Source organism: Epinephelus moara, chromosome 11 (assembly GCF_006386435.1).
Source record: "Epinephelus moara isolate mb chromosome 11, YSFRI_EMoa_1.0, whole genome shotgun sequence".
Classification (NCBI taxonomy): Eukaryota; Metazoa; Chordata; class Actinopteri; order Perciformes; family Serranidae; genus Epinephelus; species Epinephelus moara.
In genome coordinates, this window is record NC_065516.1 from 15,696,959 (window position 1) to 15,719,505 (window position 22,547).

General features: G+C 41.1%; 1 protein-coding gene across 3 annotated transcripts; it reads right to left on the reverse strand.

Annotated features, from left to right (window-relative positions):
* Positions 1–533: 533 nt before the first annotated feature.
* On the reverse strand, positions 534–20,972 carry LOC126397875 (probable serine/threonine-protein kinase kinX). Of its 3 annotated transcripts, none has more exons than XM_050056911.1 (11): positions 20,649–20,972; positions 19,123–19,409; positions 16,370–16,996; positions 14,747–14,944; positions 14,077–14,424; positions 10,747–10,814; positions 10,496–10,599; positions 10,249–10,392; positions 7,216–7,347; positions 4,482–4,751; positions 534–3,898 (listed from the first exon to the last, which is right to left on the reverse strand). In XM_050056911.1, exons 2-11 carry the CDS (start codon positions 19,269–19,271, stop codon positions 3,689–3,691), a joined length of 2,250 nt encoding a protein of 749 aa, XP_049912868.1. In that variant the 5' UTR covers positions 19,272–19,409; positions 20,649–20,972; the 3' UTR covers positions 534–3,688. The 3 variants fall into 3 exon arrangements, with proteins under 3 accessions (XP_049912868.1, XP_049912867.1, XP_049912866.1); XM_050056910.1 differs by having other exon boundaries at positions 19,123–19,412; XM_050056909.1 differs by having other exon boundaries at positions 19,123–19,460.
* Between the last annotated feature and the right edge of the window lie 1,575 nt (positions 20,973–22,547).

Consider the following 22,547-nt stretch of genomic DNA (forward strand, 5'->3'; position numbering starts at 1 on the left):
GGTATACTACACAGGATTATTGGTTGATGTTAATGAACTTGCCTAGCGGCAAAAGTCAAGGTAAAAGCCAACCCCAGTTTCCCTCTCATTTGGCCTTTCACCTCACTGTATTTGCAGCATTTCGGTGCAGTGTTTCTTGAATGCCTCCTGCTCAGGGCCTGGCACCTGGTCGCTACCTTTTTATAAAGCCAGGACATCATCTGAGCACTGTGGGTGCCATGTCCTTTAGCATCCTGAGCACAGAAAATAAGAAAAATGCAGGCAGAGGGCAGAGAAAAATACACCATCACACACTTCTAGAGAGTCGTAAGAGATGACTGAGAGGGGATTACATCTGTATGAGTCTATGATGCATTGTTTTTTAAGGAAAATGCTGCATTGTATATCTGTAAGTTTGGAATCACTTAAGGTCCTGAACAGGTTTAACTGCCTGTTACACGTCCTACTAAACTGTAAGAACAGAAAGAGACAGGGATTTGAAAGGAATAGTGCAGCTAAGAGAAAGAACAGTCAACACCAGTAACAGATTTAGAGGATAGGAAAATTGTATTCAACCATGTTTTACAGATTGAGTCTGAGACCCCAAACATTTGAAATGTCATTTTCTGTAGCATACTTCTGAAACGTCATCAGCTCAAATTCCCGTTTATAGTTTTCATAAAATTAGGAAAAGCTATAACAAGCTCAAATCAATCATAAAGAGAAAAAAAGACTTTTACAAAAATTGTACTTTGATTTCATCTAAATGCCGTCCAAAAATCTGACAGAGAGAGAGAGAGCATTCCTGCAAACGGCATCATCGATGTTTTACTGTTAACAGATCACCTTTGCCTGCTCTGGAATTAGGGCAAGAAAATGGCCTCTTAATCACTGATAACCAACATTCATTCTTATTGTGCATTATTTCTAAGGCAACATGGAGGACCAAGCGAGCGTTTACTACTGAATCCAGTGGCTGGTGGTTGGGACTGTTGCCAGTATTTGCAGCAACATTGGCACGTTGTTCCCCACAGAACAGCTTGGTTAAAGGCAACATGTTACACATTGAGTTTGACACACACACGCACACACACACACACACAACTGCAAACACACACACACACACAGACTGTCACAAAACACACCTCTGACACAGAGGCTGCGACTAATCCTCCAAGTCCTCTGATCGGGTGTGAGCTGTTGTTAAACCTGATAAATCATCAAACCCTTCATTGACTGATTCATTCATTCGCTTCACTTAATTTAAAATGCATTTTTCTGACACTTTTAAAAACAATAAATTAATAATACACAAATCAAAGTGCCCAAATTCCAGTGTAAACACCAACCATATAATGATTTTGGCGCTGTTGGCAGCTTCAGTTTTTTACAGAGGAAAATGTAAAACAAAAAAAGGTTGCTAAGAAGATCTGGGCTCCCCCCCCCACCCACCTGAACGTCAAAATGACACCCTGCAAACTAATTGGGACTTAACTGAGATGATCCCGCAATATCGGATGCACAAATATGTACACATACCCAAATAGAAAAACTCTGTATACAGTACAGTGTGTACAGAAGTGTGTAAACCACATCTTGTACAGGGTCTCAAATCAGCATATGTTTTTTTTGTTTTTAAACAAATAGAGCGACATTCTGGGAGCTACGCCTTTTTGCTTTCTTGACTTAAGTTCTGCTGCGTTCACATGGAATCAGGAAGACAGTAGATTGAATGGCAATGCCATCTAACATTACTGTTACCAGTATTTTTTGCTGCCCTCTACTCCCTTTACCGTCCTGCTCTCTATCCAGTTTGCCATCTACCGTCTCCCTGATTCCATGTGAACTCAGCTTTAGATAACAAAGATCTATACCACTCTGAAGTCTGTGCTCTGAAGCTACTATTAGCAGCTGGTTAGCTTAGCTTAGCACGTAGACTGGTAATAGTGAAACAGCGAGCCCGGCTTTGTCAAAAGCTAATAAAATCTGCCTACCAGTACTTATGAAGCTCATTAATTAACACATTATGTCTTGTAAAGGCTCACAGTGACGACAAGACTCCGGGAAGTGACTGCCAAGAAATACTGTGTAAAGTAATGTTGAATTTTTATACTTAAAGGTTCTGTATGTAACTTTTGGAAAATCCTTGTTAGTGGTGACCCCTCTCTCTGAGCCCGTTAAGTTAACTGTGGTCAACATCCTGTTGATAGGCATGAGGGAGCACCTGGGCATCAGTCACAACAGTGACAAACAAAGACTGACTGTGACTGTCCGACATCTTTTTGATCGATTGCTGGAAACTAAATTACAATCGTATTTAGATTAATGTTACTATCTGTATGTTCCCATATTGCATTTAGACCATTGGCTTCATGATACTAGCTTGCTTGCCATTTGCAAATTACTTTATCAGCTCACGTTGCAAAGCAAGCAACAGCAGATCCATGCAGATTAGGTTTGAAGCTAGTTAGCTAAATTTAGCTTTGGTTATGGTTAGCTCGTTGGCAGCCCATAAGCTAGCTGTAACTTAGCTATTGATCTAGTGTTGGTTGATCTGAGCTGATAAAGTAACTTGCAAACCAGTCCCAGGAGTCTGAATGCATCAGCTGACATTATCCACTCAATAACGTATGTGCTACATTAGCTAACTAGCAATTCATCTGCGTTAGCAAGCTAAATTTATCTCACGTTAGCTACCAAACCCACAATATATTTCACAAAAGTGTTTCCTCTTCGATGCTTTTCATCACTGAATTTGACGAATTTACTGTTTATCAGACGACAAATGAGACAAGAATTAAGGCTCATTTATGCTCCCTTTACGTACAACAACAGATGGGTTCATTTCGCATGTTGTAAACGTCACTGCCCTCATATGTTCATGCTTTTTTTATGATAGCGTAGATAATAGATGGCACTAGAGAGTCAAAAGTTTCTGACACCAACAAACATGGCGACGGTAGAGGGGATCCTAACATTGTACCTTTAAATAGACTGCGCTGTAAACTGCGGTGGTCTGTGCAGCAATGATATACATCCACATACATGGATGGAGAATTCTTTCCACCATTTGTTCCATTTTGCCAATACTTAAATTTCTTCATTTCGTCAATTTCCTTCAGTTGCATCTGACGTGAAATACGCTACACTGCCTCCATGATCTCCAGTGGCTCAGTTTCATTTGTATCCGTAAGCTTTCCGAAAATGTGCACAGATACAGACGAAATGAACTCAGAGTGCAGACAGAAGGCTCTGTCCAAATGTGTCTTCGTATCTAACATTGAGCATAAATAAGCCTTTATCCAGTGTACCCTGTGGTCATTTCTGCTGCAAGTCACATCTTTTGGCTTTTCCTGGAAAATTCGCTCTGAGTCCCTTCCACTGAAATCAGTACACAGGCTGCTGGAGGAGACTGAGAAAGTCTCAGTTTTTAAGTTACGTTACAACCTGTTCACTTGTTGGCAACAAAAAGGATGAATACTTGTTAAAAGTAACATAAGGAACCTTTAAGTTTTTGTTCAGATAAAACAAGATATAACAACATTTACTGGACAGACATGAGTGGTAGCAATCTTCTCATCTAACTCTCGGCAAGAAAGCAAAAGTCCCAAAATGCTGAACTATTCCTCTAAGTGGCGTAAATCTGTTCATCTTGATCGACCTGAGGAGTGTTTTGTTTCTATGGCAGGAGATTTCTCTGCAGTGGCAATCAGCTTGAGTCGAGCTGCTTATGCAGTTCTGCAGCTTCTACAACTGGCACATTGTAGTGGCGATCATCCTCTGTGACGAGGCACACGGATGGCCAGTCATCTTTATGGTCGTCTGGGTAGTACGTGACAAACTCCTCTGTGTCGGCCTTGTACAGTCTGTAAACTTGAATGGTGCACTGCAAGGCGTAGCCCAACAGGAACATCTCCACCTGCAGAAGAGCGGTGAGATAATAGCACAGTTACACAAGAGCTGAGATTAAAATGCACGGTGTTAAATAACCCACTCAAGCACATATTTACAGGCGGGGATTCTTTACAGAGACCGTGCCTGTAAAAGCTTTAATCAAAGGAGTGAAAATAACAATTAAATCACTCAGCAGCTCGTCCTTCCTGAAGTCTCCTCACCCCTGAGGGCGATGAAGTGGAGACGCTGTGGCTCGAAAACAAAAAAAAAACAGAACGAGCGCCAGCATATTTTATAGTTCAGATCTCAGATAAAAAGAATGTTATTCACCCCGATCTCATGACATCTAACATTAGCGGTTGTTTTGTTAGTTACCAAGCGTGCCACCAGATTATTCAGCAGAAATGCATCTCTGGATTTAAAAGCACAAGACAATCCCTGCAGCTAGTTTGTTGTAAGTGTTGTTTACCATAAAAAGGTTCATGTAAATGCTCCTTACCTGCCAGGAAACTACTGTATGTAGCCTATAAAATGTCTTTATATGCCTGTTAAAGCGAGTCTGCGGTCGGCTGGGCCACAAATAAAAAGAAGCACTGGGTTTCTCCTACCTGCTCCAGCCCGGCGCTGAGGCCCACGTGGCTGAGGTGGTTGTCGAGGAAGGAGCGCGGGCAGTCTGATGAGTCCCGAGCAAACAGCAGCCAGCAGAAGAGCGGGACGTCTCCGCCGGCCTGCATGCAGCCGTGCAGCTCCACCGCTCTGCCCAGCATCAGCAGCTTCAGCGCCTCAAGCAGCCCCAGCTCCTCTTCTCCTCCCTGAAACACTCGCTCGCACAGCTGCTGCCGCTCCACAGCAGAGGAGCAGTCCACTGCTGCCTGCCACTGGAAACAAATCAATGAAATCAATCTATACTTAATTTTTTAAGCATCTAATCATTGGAGTCATTTGACATGTACACGTGAAACATTTTGCTGGTTATAGCTTTACAAATGTGAGGATTTGCTGCAGTTTTCTCTTCACTTTCACTTTAGACTGTTGCTGTCAGAGAAAATCTAGTCTTGCATAGCCAGAACCACCTCCATGTGCTGTGTCAGCGCTAGAGAAAGGTCTGAAAGCACACATTCTGCTATAGGGGAAAATAACGCTCTGGCTTGTTTGTCTTTCTTTAAAGCAATTACAGTCATCTTTGGTGGCGCCAAGCACCGGATCCAGCGACTGTGCCCTTGCAAAATAGTGTCGGGAACTTGTTTTTGTTGCACATTTGCACATGGAGGCGAGCACCGTCGTTAAAATGACTAATTCTCCACAAAAGAAAACAGCACAAAAAAACAGTAATAGACATGTGTCAACTGTGTGATTCAACTTTTGCTAATAAAAAAGATTATTTAATTATTGGTGCCCTACAGGTGAAGCCTGAATATACGGTGTGAGCTCACTGGACCAGTTAAAACCGCGGACAATATGCTGGCTGAATGAGGCTCTTGATGAACATTATTACAATGCCCCCGACTAAGAATTTTCCTAGTTGACCAGTAGTTGTCATTTAAGGTCATGAGTCGACTAGTCGCCCGCATGTTTACGATATCAATTTCATTATTAAATGATATATTTTGGGCGGGGCAACACAATGGTTTGAGTTGAAGGTGTGAGAAAGAATAGTATCAGTAACATTGTTAACACTGTGCTACATTACAGAGAAATACAAAACCGTACTAATGAACCTTCATTAATATAGGCCTATATTTTATCTACAAGTGCACGTCACACACTGAGCGAGCCGCCTGTTAATGACGCTGTGGGCTAATGGGCATGTAGCTACTTCCATGTTTCAGATGATACGTCATGTTTGTAGTCGACCAATGAAGATGAGTTTACATATCACCTTGGGTTCGTCCTTCACCTTCTCAAAATGATCCCACACTTTGGATTTCCTGCCCAACACGTTATTAACTAGCCCTGGAAATTAGGGGCCGTACACACGTTACGTCTTTAACCACCTCACAGTGCAAGGTCAGGCACTGGGTGCTACTCTTGTGCCTTTTCTGTGCCAGCTTTCAAGTGCATGGTGGCAGGTTGCGTCTGAGGTTGCTAAGCAACCTTAACAAGCACCAAATCATAGCCTATGATAGTCTTTTGTTTGTTTTTCTTCCTGGGTCTAAGTGACCAATTAAATCTTGCCGACTAATGACCTTTCTGGTCGACTAACAATTGGTTGACCATTAGGGGGCAGCACTATTACGATGAATTCACAAAAGCTCTTGTTAAGTGGAAAAAATACTTGTATTGGTAAAGTCAATGTCACTGGCACATTGCAATACCAGAGTAATATGATGTGGCAAATTATCTCTGGCTGGCCAAATCAAAATGACGGAGCAATATCTTCCTGCGAGATGGAGTTTAGGCTTTTCTGAGGCATGCTGACAAGTTGTTTTAGTCATTGTAGATCTTTACAGCAATTCACAGAGAGGAGAAAGCATGTCTTATTGCACAATCCAAATCTTCAGCAAAACTAGCCATTTTTAGGGATTAGGCTGTTATCTTAGAGGTTGCTGTTTCCTGTAGCCAAGGGAATTTTGAAAACAGTAACATACAGATAACTGAAGGTGGTAAAATGCCAGCCTGATAGCTGCAAATAGCAGGCTTGTAGCCACAGTCTACATCCACTGAGTCAGACTAGACAAAATAAGACACAACTCACAAAAATATTTTGTTTGACTAAACTGAAATTTACTGATGAGCTATTGGAAGTGTCAGATGTGTTTTTCTCCCATTTCCCCATTCCCTACATAAACATTAGTGCACATAAAAAGTGATTTATGTGCAACCAGCTCGGACCTGAATAACAGCACAGAGTTTATTCTGAGTGCAACTGTATGGAATCCATAATGTCGGGCACAAATCCAGCACACAGCAACCTCTCATAAAGCAGAAGAGGTCAGACTTTTAAAAAACATGTGTGCTGTAAACACAAGAATTCCTCACAAGCTAGCAGCAGCAGTGAGCGACTATAAATTCAGCTCAGGGCCTCATACTGTTACAGTAAAGAGGCACTGTGGTTTTTACAGTTGAATCGGTTTCTTTGAGGCTGAGGGTGCATCTATCCCTCCAAATCCTTTAGAGCACGACTAGGCGGTGTGCTAATGACACAGAGGCAGAGCAGCGCAGCATTTAGAAGACCACCTCCCTTTAACATATGGAAGCAATCACAACTGAAAGCTCTGTGGAAGACTATCAATACCCTCAGTGTCTACGGACAGCAAAAAATAGTCCTGTGGTTTACTCGCTGTGTGTCTTTAAATACTTTCTCACTGTATGCATGTGTGTGAGCAGATCTGCAGCCAGTACCTTATTACGGAGAAGCTCCATGTAGCCTTTTAGCTGCAGGGTGGCATCTCCTGTCCCGTCTCCCTGCAGGCACTCTCCAGGAAATGTCCACTGGCTTATCAGACCTTCCTGGGCCTCCAGTTGCTTCGGGAGCTGTAATTAAAATGATGAGATTTAAAGTGTGTTCAAATGAGCTGAAGCAGTGGCATCATTAATGCATAGACTGTGTATGAATTCATTCACTCATTCACTACTCCCTACTCACTATCTATGCAGAGGACTATATGGTGAGCTCATCAGCAGATGAAAAAGCACTTTTGGACACTATTCTGGTAATTCTCGACACTGTTGATTACGTCATTGCTGGTGCATGGTAAAAATATGCTATATCAACATCTGCTCGTGGACCATCCATAATAAATACCAACATGCATGTGAATAACTACGTACTTTGTTGCGATACGCTGCTTTGCTCACATTAAACATTATTTATTGCACCACAACTCAGGGATTTGGATTATGCCTGTCGTGATAAGGCAACACAAACTATGCTCCTAATACTCCGTATAAAACAACAACAGCTACAACAGGCTGCAATCCCGTTGCTGGTTTGGGCACCCCAGGTCAAAGTTTCATGTACTGTGAATAGTTAAGTAAGTAGAAGATGGACTTAAGTTAAGGATGAAACATACTTTTCAACATTTTAAGCAAGATTAGTGTCTTATTTTTGTTTTGTTAGAGTGAAAAAAAAGGAAAGGAGCACTATGCAAAAGTTTGAGCACCCTAAGACATCTGAGTTCTCAGACAACGTTTCCCAGGGTCTCAGACCTTAATTAGCTTGTTAGGGCTATGACTTGTTCATAATCAACGTTAGGAAAGGCCAGGTGATAAAAACTCAGACTCCTGAAGCATTGTCCCAACAATCAGCAGCCATGGGCTCCTCTAAACAGCTGCCTAAACCGGCTACAAAAAGTGTTAAGGAGCTGTGATGCTTGCTAAGGAGGCGCTACTACTGCAGACATGGTTGGACTAACTTTTGCTTCAGGCCCTTTTCCTTCCTCTTGTTAGCTTGAAACTGTAAAAGATTGAAATTAAAAAGTTATCTTGCTTAAAATATTGAAGAAATGTTTCATCTTTAAACTCCTGCATGCCACTGTATAGTGCTTGGTTAGTGACCATCAGTTGTACACTGGACTACTTTTCACAATGCATTGTGGGATACTTCGAGTCCACCATATAAGGCATAATAATTCTCATATCACGATTACAGTGACTAAAATTGTCATAGTTACTGGTAATGTGATTGTATTGTTAAAATGTGCTGAAAAATGCTGACACACAAACTGAAATAATTATACCATGTTCTATATTCAAACCACAAAAAAATAATTCAGCAGCACTTTTTGACTGCATAAACATTTAAATACAAGCATAACCAACACCTTATGTTAACGTATATAAAACCATATCAAACATGCATTAACATTAAATACAGCCTGTCTCTGAAATGCGTGCTCGAGTGTCTGTATCACTGTACATGAAGACAATAGACCATTAGCATCACTGGGTTTGCCTGCTGCACACCCACTCTGTAAACAAGGGAAGAGCAAAACAAACATGCTGCAGCTGCAGCTGGGAGACGGCTGCTAACTTTGGTTAATGCTGGACAGTAATTACAGTGAGTTTTTCAAAGCACGGAAATCAAAAACACTTTTAAAGATAATAAAAAATTTGAAAGAGTAAACTGTGAAACCAGTAACTGTTTCATACCTACTTACAGTAAATTTAATATTTTGGGGTTTGGAAATGTTGGTTGGACAAAACAAGATACCTGCTGAACTCAATTAAGGCCCTAGTATGTAAGTGTTTTCTTATGTTTTGTAGACCAAATGATTAGTTGAGAAAATAATCTACAGATTACCAGTAACAAACATCATCATTAGTTGCAGCCCTTGTATACAAATCCCTTTTACAGCACTCTTATTTTAAAGTCACCTAACTAAACACAGTAAAAAGTCAACGACAGACAGGGTATTAAAATCAGACAGCTTAAAGCTATAGTGCATAACTTCTGTCGCCTCCCAGCGGATAATGCGTTATTACAACTAATAAGCCGGTGGCACTTCCATGTACACAGAGTAACACTCGCCAGTCGCCACACACCGTACACAGAGTAACACTCGCCAGTCGCCACACACCGTACACAGAGTAACACTTGCCTTTGTGGTAGGATCCACTTCTGAACCGTGTCTCGGCCGCCATGTTGCTTTCTCTTTCTACCTGCGCTCTACCTCTATATGACACTCTCCGCTCTTCCTCCCCCTCCCTTCTTGTTGTGAGGATGCATTTCCTGTGCGCCAGCGCAGGAATGTCGCCGGTCGACACGCATACTAAAAATGATATATATTGAAAAATACCGCGAGATGTTAGAGGAGCCGATCGGCTTAATCAGCATTGTGTCATCTCCTCTAGTAGTGGCTTGGATGAAACGGACATTTACGGACCTGTAGAAGTTACGCACTATAGCTTTAAATATTCAATATGCAACATTTTAATATAGCAGCAACTGTTTGCTACTTAAAGATATAGTGGGGTAATGGCATCCTGAGCAGAGAATGGTTTGCTGTGGTAAGCCAGCCTGGCCGTATGTTCATGTTAGTGCATGTGTGTATTCCACTGGTTAATTTATCGCCATGGCTTCGCACTGCGTTCATATGGTGGTTACTGCTGATAACAGGACGGCTTCTAAGTGAAAGTTTAGCGCCCGCCCCTCTGGTTCCACCACCACCCGTTAACACACTGTTCAGCACTGTTTATGGAGACCCTTAACTTGACTAATAAGCCAGTTACAGCTAATCAAATCTGGTAGCAACAGTTGGACTTTTCAGTCATTGTCTGAAATCAATGATGCATTTGTTAAAAAATTACTAACAAATTCGATGGTATATCTTCACGTTTATCAACGAGAATGGAATGCCTGACATGCATAGCAACAGTAACCAAGGGCCATGGGGCAATGGTCAACTGATACCATCCCATTAAGTGAGTATTTACCATATTAATGTCCTCGTCCTGCAGCCATGTGGGCAGTTGGGTGCTGTGGGAGAGCACCTGGAACAGTGTGGCTCTGAGGGCGCAGTAGTTGTCTCCCCTCACTCTCCTCAAGCTGCCAAACCTCTGGGACATCTCTTTATAACCCTGCAGCAGCAGCACACCACAACACCATTAACGTGAAAAAAACAACAACACAACAACCATCTTTAATCTGAAACACTTCTTCCCAGGAGCCACAGACACCGACCTTTCTAATGAGAGCACTTTTGGCAGTATTTCCTTTCCACTCTCTCTCACTATAAAACAGAATATCCACCGCCGGGGCCAAACTGCATCTGTCCTCCTTTAAAACTGAGACAGAGAGAAGAGAGTGAGAGGAAATGAGGGGCAAAACAAAAAGGACTATTGTCTGCGTTTTAAATGACAAAACAAAAGTAGTGTTGTTTGAAAACTGTGGTGCAATTTCACAACATGGATGTGTGATTTAGATGTACTAACGTGTAGTTTCTGCTTTATTTTTCTGTGATGCAGACAGCTCCTCCGCTCCTCTGTACAGATCTTCTTCACTGAAAGGAAAAAACAACAACATTTATTCTGCAAGTACAAAACTTAACCCATAAGACTGGCAATGATTTATATTTTTCTTATTGTCAACACCTCTTATTAAAAGACCAAAACCATCAATGAACTGATCTGACTAACAAGTGTCTTTGTGTGCAGAAAGACAGATATATCTTACTCCTCTGTGCCATAGAGCTCCATTTTTGTTCCAAAACTGCAAAGCTGCACTGGGTGATGCATTCCTTCAATTCAATGAACATGGGCAGTGTAGTTTATTTTGAGTTAATCCCACACACACCATCCTGCTGCTGCAAATACTCATTAGTGTACCAAATTGGTATTAATCCACAGCTGTAAATAGTCTCCAAAGAATGCACTATTTACTCCTGTTTATGTAATGCTTCCTCACAAACACAGTGCCAGGCTATTTTAGGAAATAACTTGGACTGTTTTAAAAAAGTGAAAATGTGCTGCATGTTTGTAACCCATGTTCAAAGAGTTATGGGAAACCACTGACAGAACAGGGAAGACAGGCAGTGTGGAGAGACAGGCTTTGGTGTTTTTATGGAATTTGTTGACAATAAAAAACATATGGAGAAAAACACAAACATGTTCCCCTAAGCTCAAAATAAACATAAAACTATTTTTAAATTTGTTAATCTTCCAAAACCATGACAGTAAACACCAAAATATCTACATAACTTAGTATTTTCTAATTACAAATTACAACCACTGTCACATCTACTCTGTAACAACGTGATGATGTGAGAGCTGAGGATTGAACACATGGTACTGAGTCTATGTTGCCACACAGTTTTGAACAGTCTCTTCCTGTCTTATGTCCCACTTCAACATCCTGTCTCAGAATAACAGAGGCATTATTACATTCTGACAAGGGATGAAAGGGTGACCAGTTTCTCAATAAACCGCTGTATAACTCCAGATGGTTGGTAGTATGATCTTTTAAACAGTGTTTGATAACCGCATGGGGATCTCAGTCTCGATTAATTTCGCTTTTGACAGTCCGACACCCGACAACCAGAAATGTTAACTGTTACATTTTATCATTGTATCAGAAAAAAAAAGAAAGAAAAAGATTTGAAATACAAGACGCCTTTCCTTTTAGTGTGGTGCTGCACTGACACAGTGAGTTTAAGCAACACATTTCAAAACGCTATCCAGTAAGAGGTGGTGAAATTAGGACATTTTGTGACGTCTTGCCTTTTTTTTTCATTTGCTATTAGCTCTGCTGACAGACAGCCGGCTAGCCGCATTAACATGTGGAAACCCAGTGCCCACTGCACGCCCTCCAGTCTCCACTGGTTAGCAAAAGCTAGCCTTGACTGCTCTGCACTGCACACCACCCATTTGAAGTGGGATTTATACTTCTGCATTGAATTGACACCGTACCTACTGTATAAGTTCTGCGTCAACGTAGAGCCGACAACATACCCTACGCCATAGCCTGACGTGCACCTCCCCAGAAATGTAACTACACGTCACAGTGACGCAGACCTCCGGTCTATTTTTGTAAGCTGAAACCATTTCCCTCAGTGGAAACAAAGCTCTTATTTACTTTTATTTCACACATAAGAAAATAAATTGTAAAGACAATAAAGCCTCCACAAGAAAACATTTTAAGTCTTGTGTGTGATTTAGCCTGGCTTCATATGAGCAGAGGAAATCTAGACTAGATGCAAGGCTAATTAACACCATGTAAAATGCCATAGACTTGTGCTAACAACGTTAGCATGTTGTATTTGTTTGGAAAACCCATTCAGTATAAGACAGTTGTTTTGTCGGTGAACATTGTGAGTTATAATGGAGTCGAATTTTGTAACGTTACCTTTGTAGATGTTGCTGTTGTCCCTGGCTTCATATGAGTAGAGGAAATCTCCACTAGCCATTAGACTAACTTATACAATGCAAAAGGTGGAAGCTAGTTAGTAGCGCCATTCATTCAGTAATTACCACCAGTGGTGGGACAGCATTGCTATGTAAAAATAGTGTTCACCCTCTTGTCCCCCCCATGTAGCCTCGCTGAGCAAGCAGCTTCATTTTGAGCTGCAAAACCCCTTTCGCAATGTTAACTATGTTAGCACCACTAACTGTGCTGACACTGCAAATGGCTCTATCAGAGCTACAGTAGTAACCAAAGCTGAAGGGGTTTGCCGTGTTAATTGCCAAATGAGCTGTGCCACTAGCTTCCACCAGACCCTGGTGGTGCACAGTGCAGTAAACTGAAGAGTTACAACATAACTTGAGTCCGACATGCGTAACTGGTCAACATATTCTTGGTGGTTAATTTACTAACAGTAAAACCACTGATATCCCATGCTTTGAAAAAGTTTAATACTGTCCAGCATCAAACAAAGTCAGTAACGGTCTCCCAGCTGCAGGCGCAGCATGCAACGTTTGTTTTGCTGTTCCCTTGTTTACAGAGTGGGCGAGCAACAGGGAAACCCAGTGATGCTACTGGTCCATTGTGCACATTAGCAGTAGCACTTCAGCAAGCATTTCAAAGACAGGCTATCTTCAGTGTTAATGCACATTTTAATTTGATTTCATATGTTTATTTTGTGGCTTTGCTATTTCTTTTAGGTTTAGGCAAACAAAAAGTGCGGCTGATTTGATGTATGACTTTCAAAACAGAACTTGGTAAAATGATTTCAGTGTGTGTTTTAGTGCTAAGTGGACATTTTATAATAATAATAATAATCTTTAATTATATATCACCTTTGAATGAATGAACTAAGAGCTGGAGCTGACAAGTAGCGCCAGATCTGAAGATCTCAGGGTGCGAGAGGGGACATCTGGCAATAACAGATCACATAAGTAACCTGGAGCAAGGCCTCTCAGGGCTTCATATTAAAATCTATTGTAAAAGCAATATGTAGCCACTGTAAGGAAGCCAGGTTTGGTGAAATGTGGTCATGTTTCCTGGTTTGAGTCAAAATCCTGGCAGCAGAGTTTTGGATGAGCTGAAGGCGGGAGAAGGATTTTTTTACTGATGCCAGAGAGCAAGAAGTTACAGTAGTCTAATCGAAGGTGTGGATAACACTTTCCAGATTTTTGGTGGAAAAGAAATGGTCTAATCTTTGAAATGTTTCTGAGCTGATGACAGCAGGATCCAAAGCTTTCACCACATTTTAACAACACCATGATAATACTGACACCCGCAATCATTTCTGTGTCTATAGTCATGATATGACATGACATGACTTGATGTTAACTTTATAAAGCAACTACAAAAGGATCATTACAAACCTGTTCCCTAGGCCATCTTCAGCAGCAGAGTCTTCCTTCTCTGTGACTGGTATCTCTTCGGCCTTTACATCAGTAGATGTGCTCCCTGCTGGCTGCTCCTCTTCCCCAGTAACCTCCTGAACTTCAACATCTTTTCCAGCCTGAGTCTCGGCCTCAGCGGGAGCGCTCTCCACCTCCTCCTTCCTCTCATCGTCCTCCTTCGCTTTGGGAACATCACCATCTTTGTCCTGTCCTTTCGGCATAATTTCCTCCCCAACATCCTGTTTGATGCTCTCCAAGGAAGTGACCTCTTTCCAGCTCGTAGTTGTACACTCACGATCTGGCTGTGCATCCTGATCGGACTTTGAGCTGCAGAGAGAAAATACATCTTTGATACTTTCCCTGACTTATATATAAATCTAAAGTTTACCGCTTATGCCTTAAATGTGCTACTTAGATGACATGTTATATCATAAAACAGTTGTAAAAGGATATAAGAAGGTACAAAGAACAAAAGGATAGTGGCATGCAGTGCAAACAAGAGCGGAGTCTGACAATCATTTTGCTAAATCAACAAGTTGTAGTGTCTACACGCCCCCTAGTGGTCACAGGGAGGCTCACAAACACACAGGTTCTCAGTTTATGTAAACAGGCGTCTTGTTTTGATATCACTAACTCTGAACCCACTGACCTCTCGCTGGCGTCTGCCTGAGTTGTGGTCTCTGGCTCCCTGACAGAGTTGGCGGAGTCTCGTTCCTCACCACTGTGGTTGAGTCCCTCAGGCTCTGAACCAGGAGAAGACTCACAGACATCATGGCTTTTTACGACTTCAGGACCAGGCTCCTTGCACAATGACAAACTCCCATTCTCTGAATCCTCTGCCGCAGCACTAGACACAGGACAACAGGAGAGAGGTATTAATCATTTATAAAACAGGATCAGTCTGCTGATGCACACCTCTGATCGTACAGAAGAGAGGTTGTGTGATATGAATCTTTTATTTTTGTAACATCACTGTGTTGATAATATGGAACTAATCAGAGTGGAATTTTGTTTTTCCCCTTGTATATTTATGCTCAACAAATCAAGGTACTTCATCACATTGGCAATAATGACATCAGCGCCGTTTAGATTGGTTCCCTATAAGCCTCCCTTTCACTACACAATCCTGTCTGCCACTGGGTACTTTCTCCTGGGAAAATCTATGCTTTGATTTACAGCCCAAAGGAAGTGCGTCAGCCATTGCAAAACCAAAACAGGAAGTGGATAATGCTTTTGTTTACCCCGGCAGAAGCTATTCCCTGTTATCAAAGAGTATCTGTCTAAGGTCTTTGCAGTTTCTATCCCCAGTAGCAGAGATGGCAGACGCTCATCATAACAATCTGAGCCTGTCAGTGGCAAAAACGTAAATTAATGGTGCAATCATGCCCCGACTGGTCACATTGCAGCCTGTTTCACCGCCGCCAGCTGCAGCATTCTCTCTCAACACTGGGCTGATTTAAAAAAATGTTGTTCCCATTAGTCAGTTAGACACAAATCTTTAATATAGCAGCAAACCACTATCTGCTATGAAAAGATATAGTGGAGTAATAAGAGAATAAGTCACGCTCCCTCTGTGTGTGTGTTGTAATCCCAACTTCTCTGTCATTTGCTGTGATAGGTGGTGCAGCTGCGCATGCATGTTAGTGCATGTGAGTCCCTGTGTGTGTATCCCACTAGATAGCTAATCACCACTGCTCTGTGCTGCACTCACACAGCAGTTATTGTTGATATCATGCTGAAGTTAACACAGAAGTGTAACGTACACCCCCTGGTTTCCTCCTGTTGCTGTTGCAGGTGCTATCTATAGAGACAGTACCATACTGCCAACTCCATCTTAAGAACGACGGTCAGGCGACTCACTCTGAATATCTCATAAAGCTTATCTAAGTGAACTAAAGAGGTCGGAATATGAAATAATTCAACAGTAAAAAAAACAAAGGAAAGTCTGAAAAAATACTCCCACAAACTTGTTGTGTAGTTGAAATGCTTTTTCTTTCTTTTCCTTTTAATCAACCATCCAACACCTTATATTTAACCTGCTAGCAGACCATCATATTTGGAACCACTGTTCTATAGCTGTCAGATTTACAGTATATTGTTTATTTAGACATAATTAAAAATATGATAATGCAAACTGAATGATATGAGATGAAAATAGCTCAGCCCTAATGACACATATTCCATTTCAACCTCATGACATGCTTTTTAAAACTCACATCCACAGCAGCAGCAGAGGCAGAAACTTTACAGTATGTCTTGTTAAGTGACTCACCAGCTCCCAGACTGTTTGTCGTTCTCCTGCCTGACCACAGAAATGGACGACACCTGACAAGCTGCTGCAGTGAGCTGAATGTTTGGCACAGATAACACTTCATTGTTTTGACAAAACTCCCCCGATGGCTCCACGGTGGCGTTTTCAATACTGACTGTGGAGCCTGCTTCTTCATCAACACCATGAGCAGTGTCCAGTGTAATGTGCTCTCTCGTTGTGTTCGCCTCAGTGTGGTTTTCAGGGCAAACTGCCTCGGCTGTTAGTGAGCTGCTGTCAGGGATTCTGTCCTGCACCAAGGCTGGATTTTCTTCTTCTGGCACCGCATTTGTTGCAGTAAAAACTTCCCAGTCAGCTGTAGCGTGTTTCTGCAGGGAGTTTAAAGTGCAGTGCACAAGTTCGGCTTGTCCACTGTCGGCAGGACGGTCCTTCGTGTCTTCATCTTGTGCTCTGGTGGAGTTTTCCATGAGTTTGGACCGTTTGCTGGGAGAAGGCGATGCTGTTTGTATGACCTCCTTCTGCAAGGGTCCATTCTCCTGAGTGGTGTTGGGCTCCATCTCTGCGACCTCAGGGATCTGCTTCACCTGCACAACCTCCTCCACCTTTATATTGGCCTCATCAGGCATTTTCCTGAGTGATTTAACACAGAGAGGATGAGCAATGTCACACCATACAACAAAATCATCATTTAAATCCCAACTCAGCTGCACTGGTATCTTGAGTAACAGCATTTTTTACGAACAGGAAACCCGAGGAGATACTTTGTGATCACAGATAAGATTTTGCTGCAAGAGGTTTCAAGGAAGTGGCACATCTATAATCAAAACAGTCATCTTTTATGTAGTTTCTCTGCACTAACCACTAGTGCATGAAATGACAAAAAAACCCGGTATGACATCGGGGAAGTCCCCTCACCCTGTCCTTATGTACTCTTTGATTTGGTCACATAATAACACACCCTACGCAAAGCTTTGGGGGGAAAAACCAAAATGTTATTTTTTATACCTCCTATCCAGCAGTGTGCCACATCTTTAAAGGAAATTTTATGACCTCACATTTGTCTGAGTCAAAACCAGCGTTTAAATATAGACAGCATACACACACACTTCTAAACTTCCTTAAAAAGTTAGTTTGGTGTTGAAAAGTCTTTAGAAAATGTTCCATACATCTGTTACTGAGTAAATTCTAACTCCCACAATAATCCAAGTCTGAGATTAGACTAGAACCGCCTTGCAGCTGTGTGCCCCCGCCAACCAGTCAAGTTGCAGAGTACATACATGTCTGTCCAGACTCAAATGTAGCCATGACAGTTAACAATGCTTCAAATACAGATGTTGCTACAAAGAAGCTACAAATTCTAAAACGTGGAAGCTTCACACTCATCTTCAACCCCGCAGCACAGAAGCTCTATACACAATGTCAAAGTGGACATCTGAGAAAAGAGTCACCAATTCAGTATCTGACCAACTGTCTACCCTTCTGTTCCTGAGGTATGACATTGAGTCATGGAAAGAAAAGTGTCCCTGCAGACCATTATGATGTCACAGCAAAGCTGACCTTTGACCTTTTGGGTGTAAAATGTCATCACTTCATCATTTTATCCTGTTAGATATTTATGTGAAATTTTGTCATAATTAAAGTATGAATTCTTGACTTACGGCCCAAAACATGTATTGTGAGGTCACAGTGACCTTTGATCATTAAAATCTAATCAATTCATTCTTGAGTCATAGTGGATGTTTGTGCTTAATTTGAAGAAATTCCCTTTAGGTGTTGAGATAACATGTCCACAAGAGTGGGAGGGACGGAAAACCCGAAAACACAATGCCTTTAGCGACGGCTATCACTGGCCTGGAGGCAAATGTGTGTTTCCTTGGATAGCGAAGGAGTGGCCCACCCTGACATTCACATCCTAACCCAACAAATCCCACTCCTCTTGCCTAAACCTAACCAATCCAACCAACAAAGGCAACATGTACTGGCCAATCATTGGGAGAATAGGGCAATTAATGTCTTTGCTATACTTGGATTTACAAATTTATGGTCTACGTCATAAAAACTGCAAATATCTACCAAGCAGTCAATGATGTAAATTCAAATTATCTTTTACCATTTGCATCATGTTAGAGCCACGCAAAGCTAATATTGCACAATATTATCATTTATCATTATTTGTGCAGCTTATTTTGAGCTTTCCTCGCTCTTATATGTTTTTTGTTTTATTTTTCTATATTTTATTACCTACTCGACGTGCCTATGTGCTGCCTGGGGACAAGTTAGTTGTTTCAAAATTGAATTGAAAAGTGGCATTAACCGATACATGAGGTATGTTATTTCATTGGCTACTGGTTTTTTAAACAAAATGTGATGTGGCCTGTTAGCAGCTATGAATGCTGCAGTGTCCTCCTGGTTTCTGGCTTCTTTTTGTAGCCTCATTCTAAAAGTGCAAGAAGTGACAGTGCCACCAGTGACAGTGTGTATTTTTTGTATCCATTGTCTTTATTCACTGGTGTATATTTTTGTATTTGGCTGCTGTCTTTTAACCAAATCGACCTTCTGAAACATTGAAGGTTTACTCTACTTTCTACTCTACGTCTGTGGGATCACATAAATACCTTTGAGGATGTAACTGACTTTGTTTATTTTCCCCTGAAGTTTGCATAAGGAAACACTATGTCACCTGCAATGAATAAAAATGATGCTGGAGGTCTCCAAACTCCCCCCAAAAAAATTTGTTACTGCAGTAGTATTCTCACCTGATCTCGTCATCTCCATCAGGACCGCAGGTGCCCACCACAGCTGTCTCACCAGTGGGCACCGTGGCCTTCGAGTCATCTTTCAGCAAACCACTTCTTTCCTCCGCACTGCCACAGGGACTCTCAGCGCGACAGCAACTGTTCCCCATCTGCTCGCTCCCTCTGCTTGGGAGGTCAGACGGGTTGTAGGCTGAATGGCAACCTCTGCTCCAAAACAAACGCAAGCGACCAGACGAGTCGCTGAAGCCCGAAGACTTCAGGAGTCCATGATGATGAGGGTCAAGCTGCTGCTAAAGCCAGGAAGCAACCATGTTTATGTCTTGTTACTGGGTTGATACCTAGAAGCACAATGTGCAACATCACCACATGAATGAATGAATGAATGAAAACACTCCTCACTGTGTGACACAACAGGTAGTGGTGGAATGTAACTAAGTACATTTAGTCAAGCACTGTACTTAAGTACAAATTTGAGGTACTTGTACTTTACTTCAGTATTTCTATTTTATGCTACTCCACTACATCTCAGAGGCAAATACTTGTGTTCCTTTAAGGGTTAAGAAAATCATCCTACTTCTTAAGCTAAGTAAACTCTTTAAAAACCCTCTTGGATCAGCTGGAAAATGCACCGTCACAAAGCTGAAAAGGTGTCTGTTTTTCTGACACCATGAACAGCAGATTTTTTAAAGAGGCATGGTTCTCACAGGACAGTCACGCTACAAACACATGAGGATCCTATAGAATACGATGCATTGCTGTAAATTAAACTACTCGCACATATATAAAGGAGTTAATATTTGCAGAACCTTACACATGTGGAGCAGTAAAATGCAACATACACATTGACGCAGCAGCAATATTAATAAAAAACCATTATCTATAATACTAGAACACTGACAGGGAACATTTTACTGCAAAAAGCTTCTGTGTTAGTTGTCCGTACCCTATGTGAGCCCTCTTTTAATGTGACCATTCCAACTCCCAGCTATGTATTAATGTTACTGTTTTAACTGTATCCTGTTATGTCACACCTGCCAGATGCATGTATTACCTTTGAGCATGGAGGTGCTCACTAAAACAGATACCAACAAATTTGAGCCCGAAAATTTAAGAGAAATATATCTATTGAGTGCATTAAAAGAGTTATAGGTCTTTTGCTTTAACCTGTGAAAATAGGAGCAAAAATTAAAGTGTTGCGTTTGAGTTTTTAACCACTATAAATGCTAAACACTAAGGGGACACAATTCATGGTAACACCTGTCGACATACAGTATGTGGTTATAGTACTAAAGCACGTTTGCAGTGACATTATAACTGAATTTATAAACCGGGTCACAGTATTTGGTGTGACACCTGCTGCCATGTTTTTACAGTAACGTCATACATTTAGTGTCAAAATGGCTCAAATCCCTGCTACACCCCATTGTTAATTTAAATACAATAGAGGGAAATACCGACAATGACAGCACACACCACAACGTACATTCAGCTGTCACTCCCATATTAGTAACGACACAGAAACATACCTCGGTCGAGTTCAGCTAGAGAAACACTCCGCAGGCTCGAGACCATGTAGCTCCGAATCCTGTTTCACTTTTGGTTAGCTGGAAAACAAGCTTAAGTTAGCTAGCAAGCTAGCTGAGGTAAACTTAAAATATAAACACGCGCTACTAAATACGGACCGCCGCTCATGTGAGTCACTGCCGCCACGCTGGTTACCTTCTATACTCACTACACCGTTACCGTTCAGCGCGTTACACTTCATAAATAACGGGTATTTGCTGGGTTTTATGCGGAACATCTGTTGGTACGGACCCCTAGCATAGCCGGAGCAGCAGGTCACGGCTCGGTCCGAACGCATGACGTCATACTCATGTGCGCCGAGTTTTGCTGCGTTCAGGTGCTCCTCAGAAACTCGTAACTTCACATCCTGCTTTTTTTTGACGTATAGAAAGAAAATTAATAAGGTGGGTTGATCAGGTTTTCGAAAAGATCATTTAAAATTATTCAGTTATGCAAACTAAATCAAGAGGCACAGTTTACAGCTTGGCAAATGTGACGACGCTGCTTTGCTTTACTTTGTATGGCCTTTGTGTTAAATATCTTTGGGCATGGGAACGTTTGTCAGACAAAACCAGGAACATGAAGGCATCACCTGTTCCCCTGGCTCTGAGAATTACACCGTTACCTGTTAAAAACTGAACAATAACTTCAACTTTATTATTATCCCGAAGTAATTTTGCTCTACAGCAGGCATCAAGACACAAAACTACATACAGGACAATATCATAAATAAATGTAAATTCCCCAGCTCAAGTGAAAACTAAGTTAACTGATTAATTAGTTAATTTAAAATGTAAATATTAATTAGTAAACAATTAATTGATAATAGAAATAGTCAGTTGAAGCCCTACAAGATGTGAATATAGTACATTGTTGGCTAGAAAGTTTTGGGGGATTTTTAGTCCTGTTTTGTGGTTTAAAGTTGTCATTTATTTGTTAAGAAAATGCTATGTCTTACAGTATATTTTGCACAGTGTCTACATCATCATGATTAAATGACAACATATATGAGACAATAATAAGAGATTAGAGAGACTTTATTTTCATCCATCTGCAGATAGTGGAACAAAATTGTGTTTCCCTGGTCCCTGGTGCAAAATAAAATAAACATAAGAGCAAAAACAGAACAAGATACAAGACGAGGTACACACATATAGTGCAATAACAAACAGTTGAAATGCAATAATAGAAAACATTAAATCAAACAAACAATATAAGACTCATTTAATATCTGAGGAATTATTAGTGAGGGAATAAAGTTGGCCATATTCTCCAGTTGTGGGAAAAGAAACAAGTAAATAAATAAACTAACTTAAGCTGTCTGAAAAATTAGGATATTAGTTTAAATGTTTTTTGCTAAACTGTTCAGAAATCCAAGTATCATGTTAATAAATTACTTATTGATGCTGTGTTGTGGTAGGTTTTGTAAAATTTGGCAGTAACTTCAGGTTTCTCATATTTGAATTGTCACTAGTATAAATTGTGACTTCATAAGGTATCTGAAGCTTAACCCTCTCAATGAGTTTTCATGTTAAACTTTGCAAATCTGATCATAGGAAAATAATTAATTTAGATATTTTATTATTACTGCTACTCAACATAGTTGGTGGTAATTGTTTTGGTGCAGCATGGTTGCTCAGCTCCAATGCAAATCTACCTTGTGGTTTTCTCTGGCACTGGCAATACTTTCATATGCCTTTAAAGAAGGATGTATGTTTTGCAAAGGGGCAATATAAATATGTGTGTTAAAACAAATTAATGGGAATTTCTATTGCAAAAAAAATGGCCGATAAAAAATAAGGGGTGACAAAAATATTCTTCTCTCTTTTCATGGGGAAACAAAATGGGTGTGAGAACAGAAA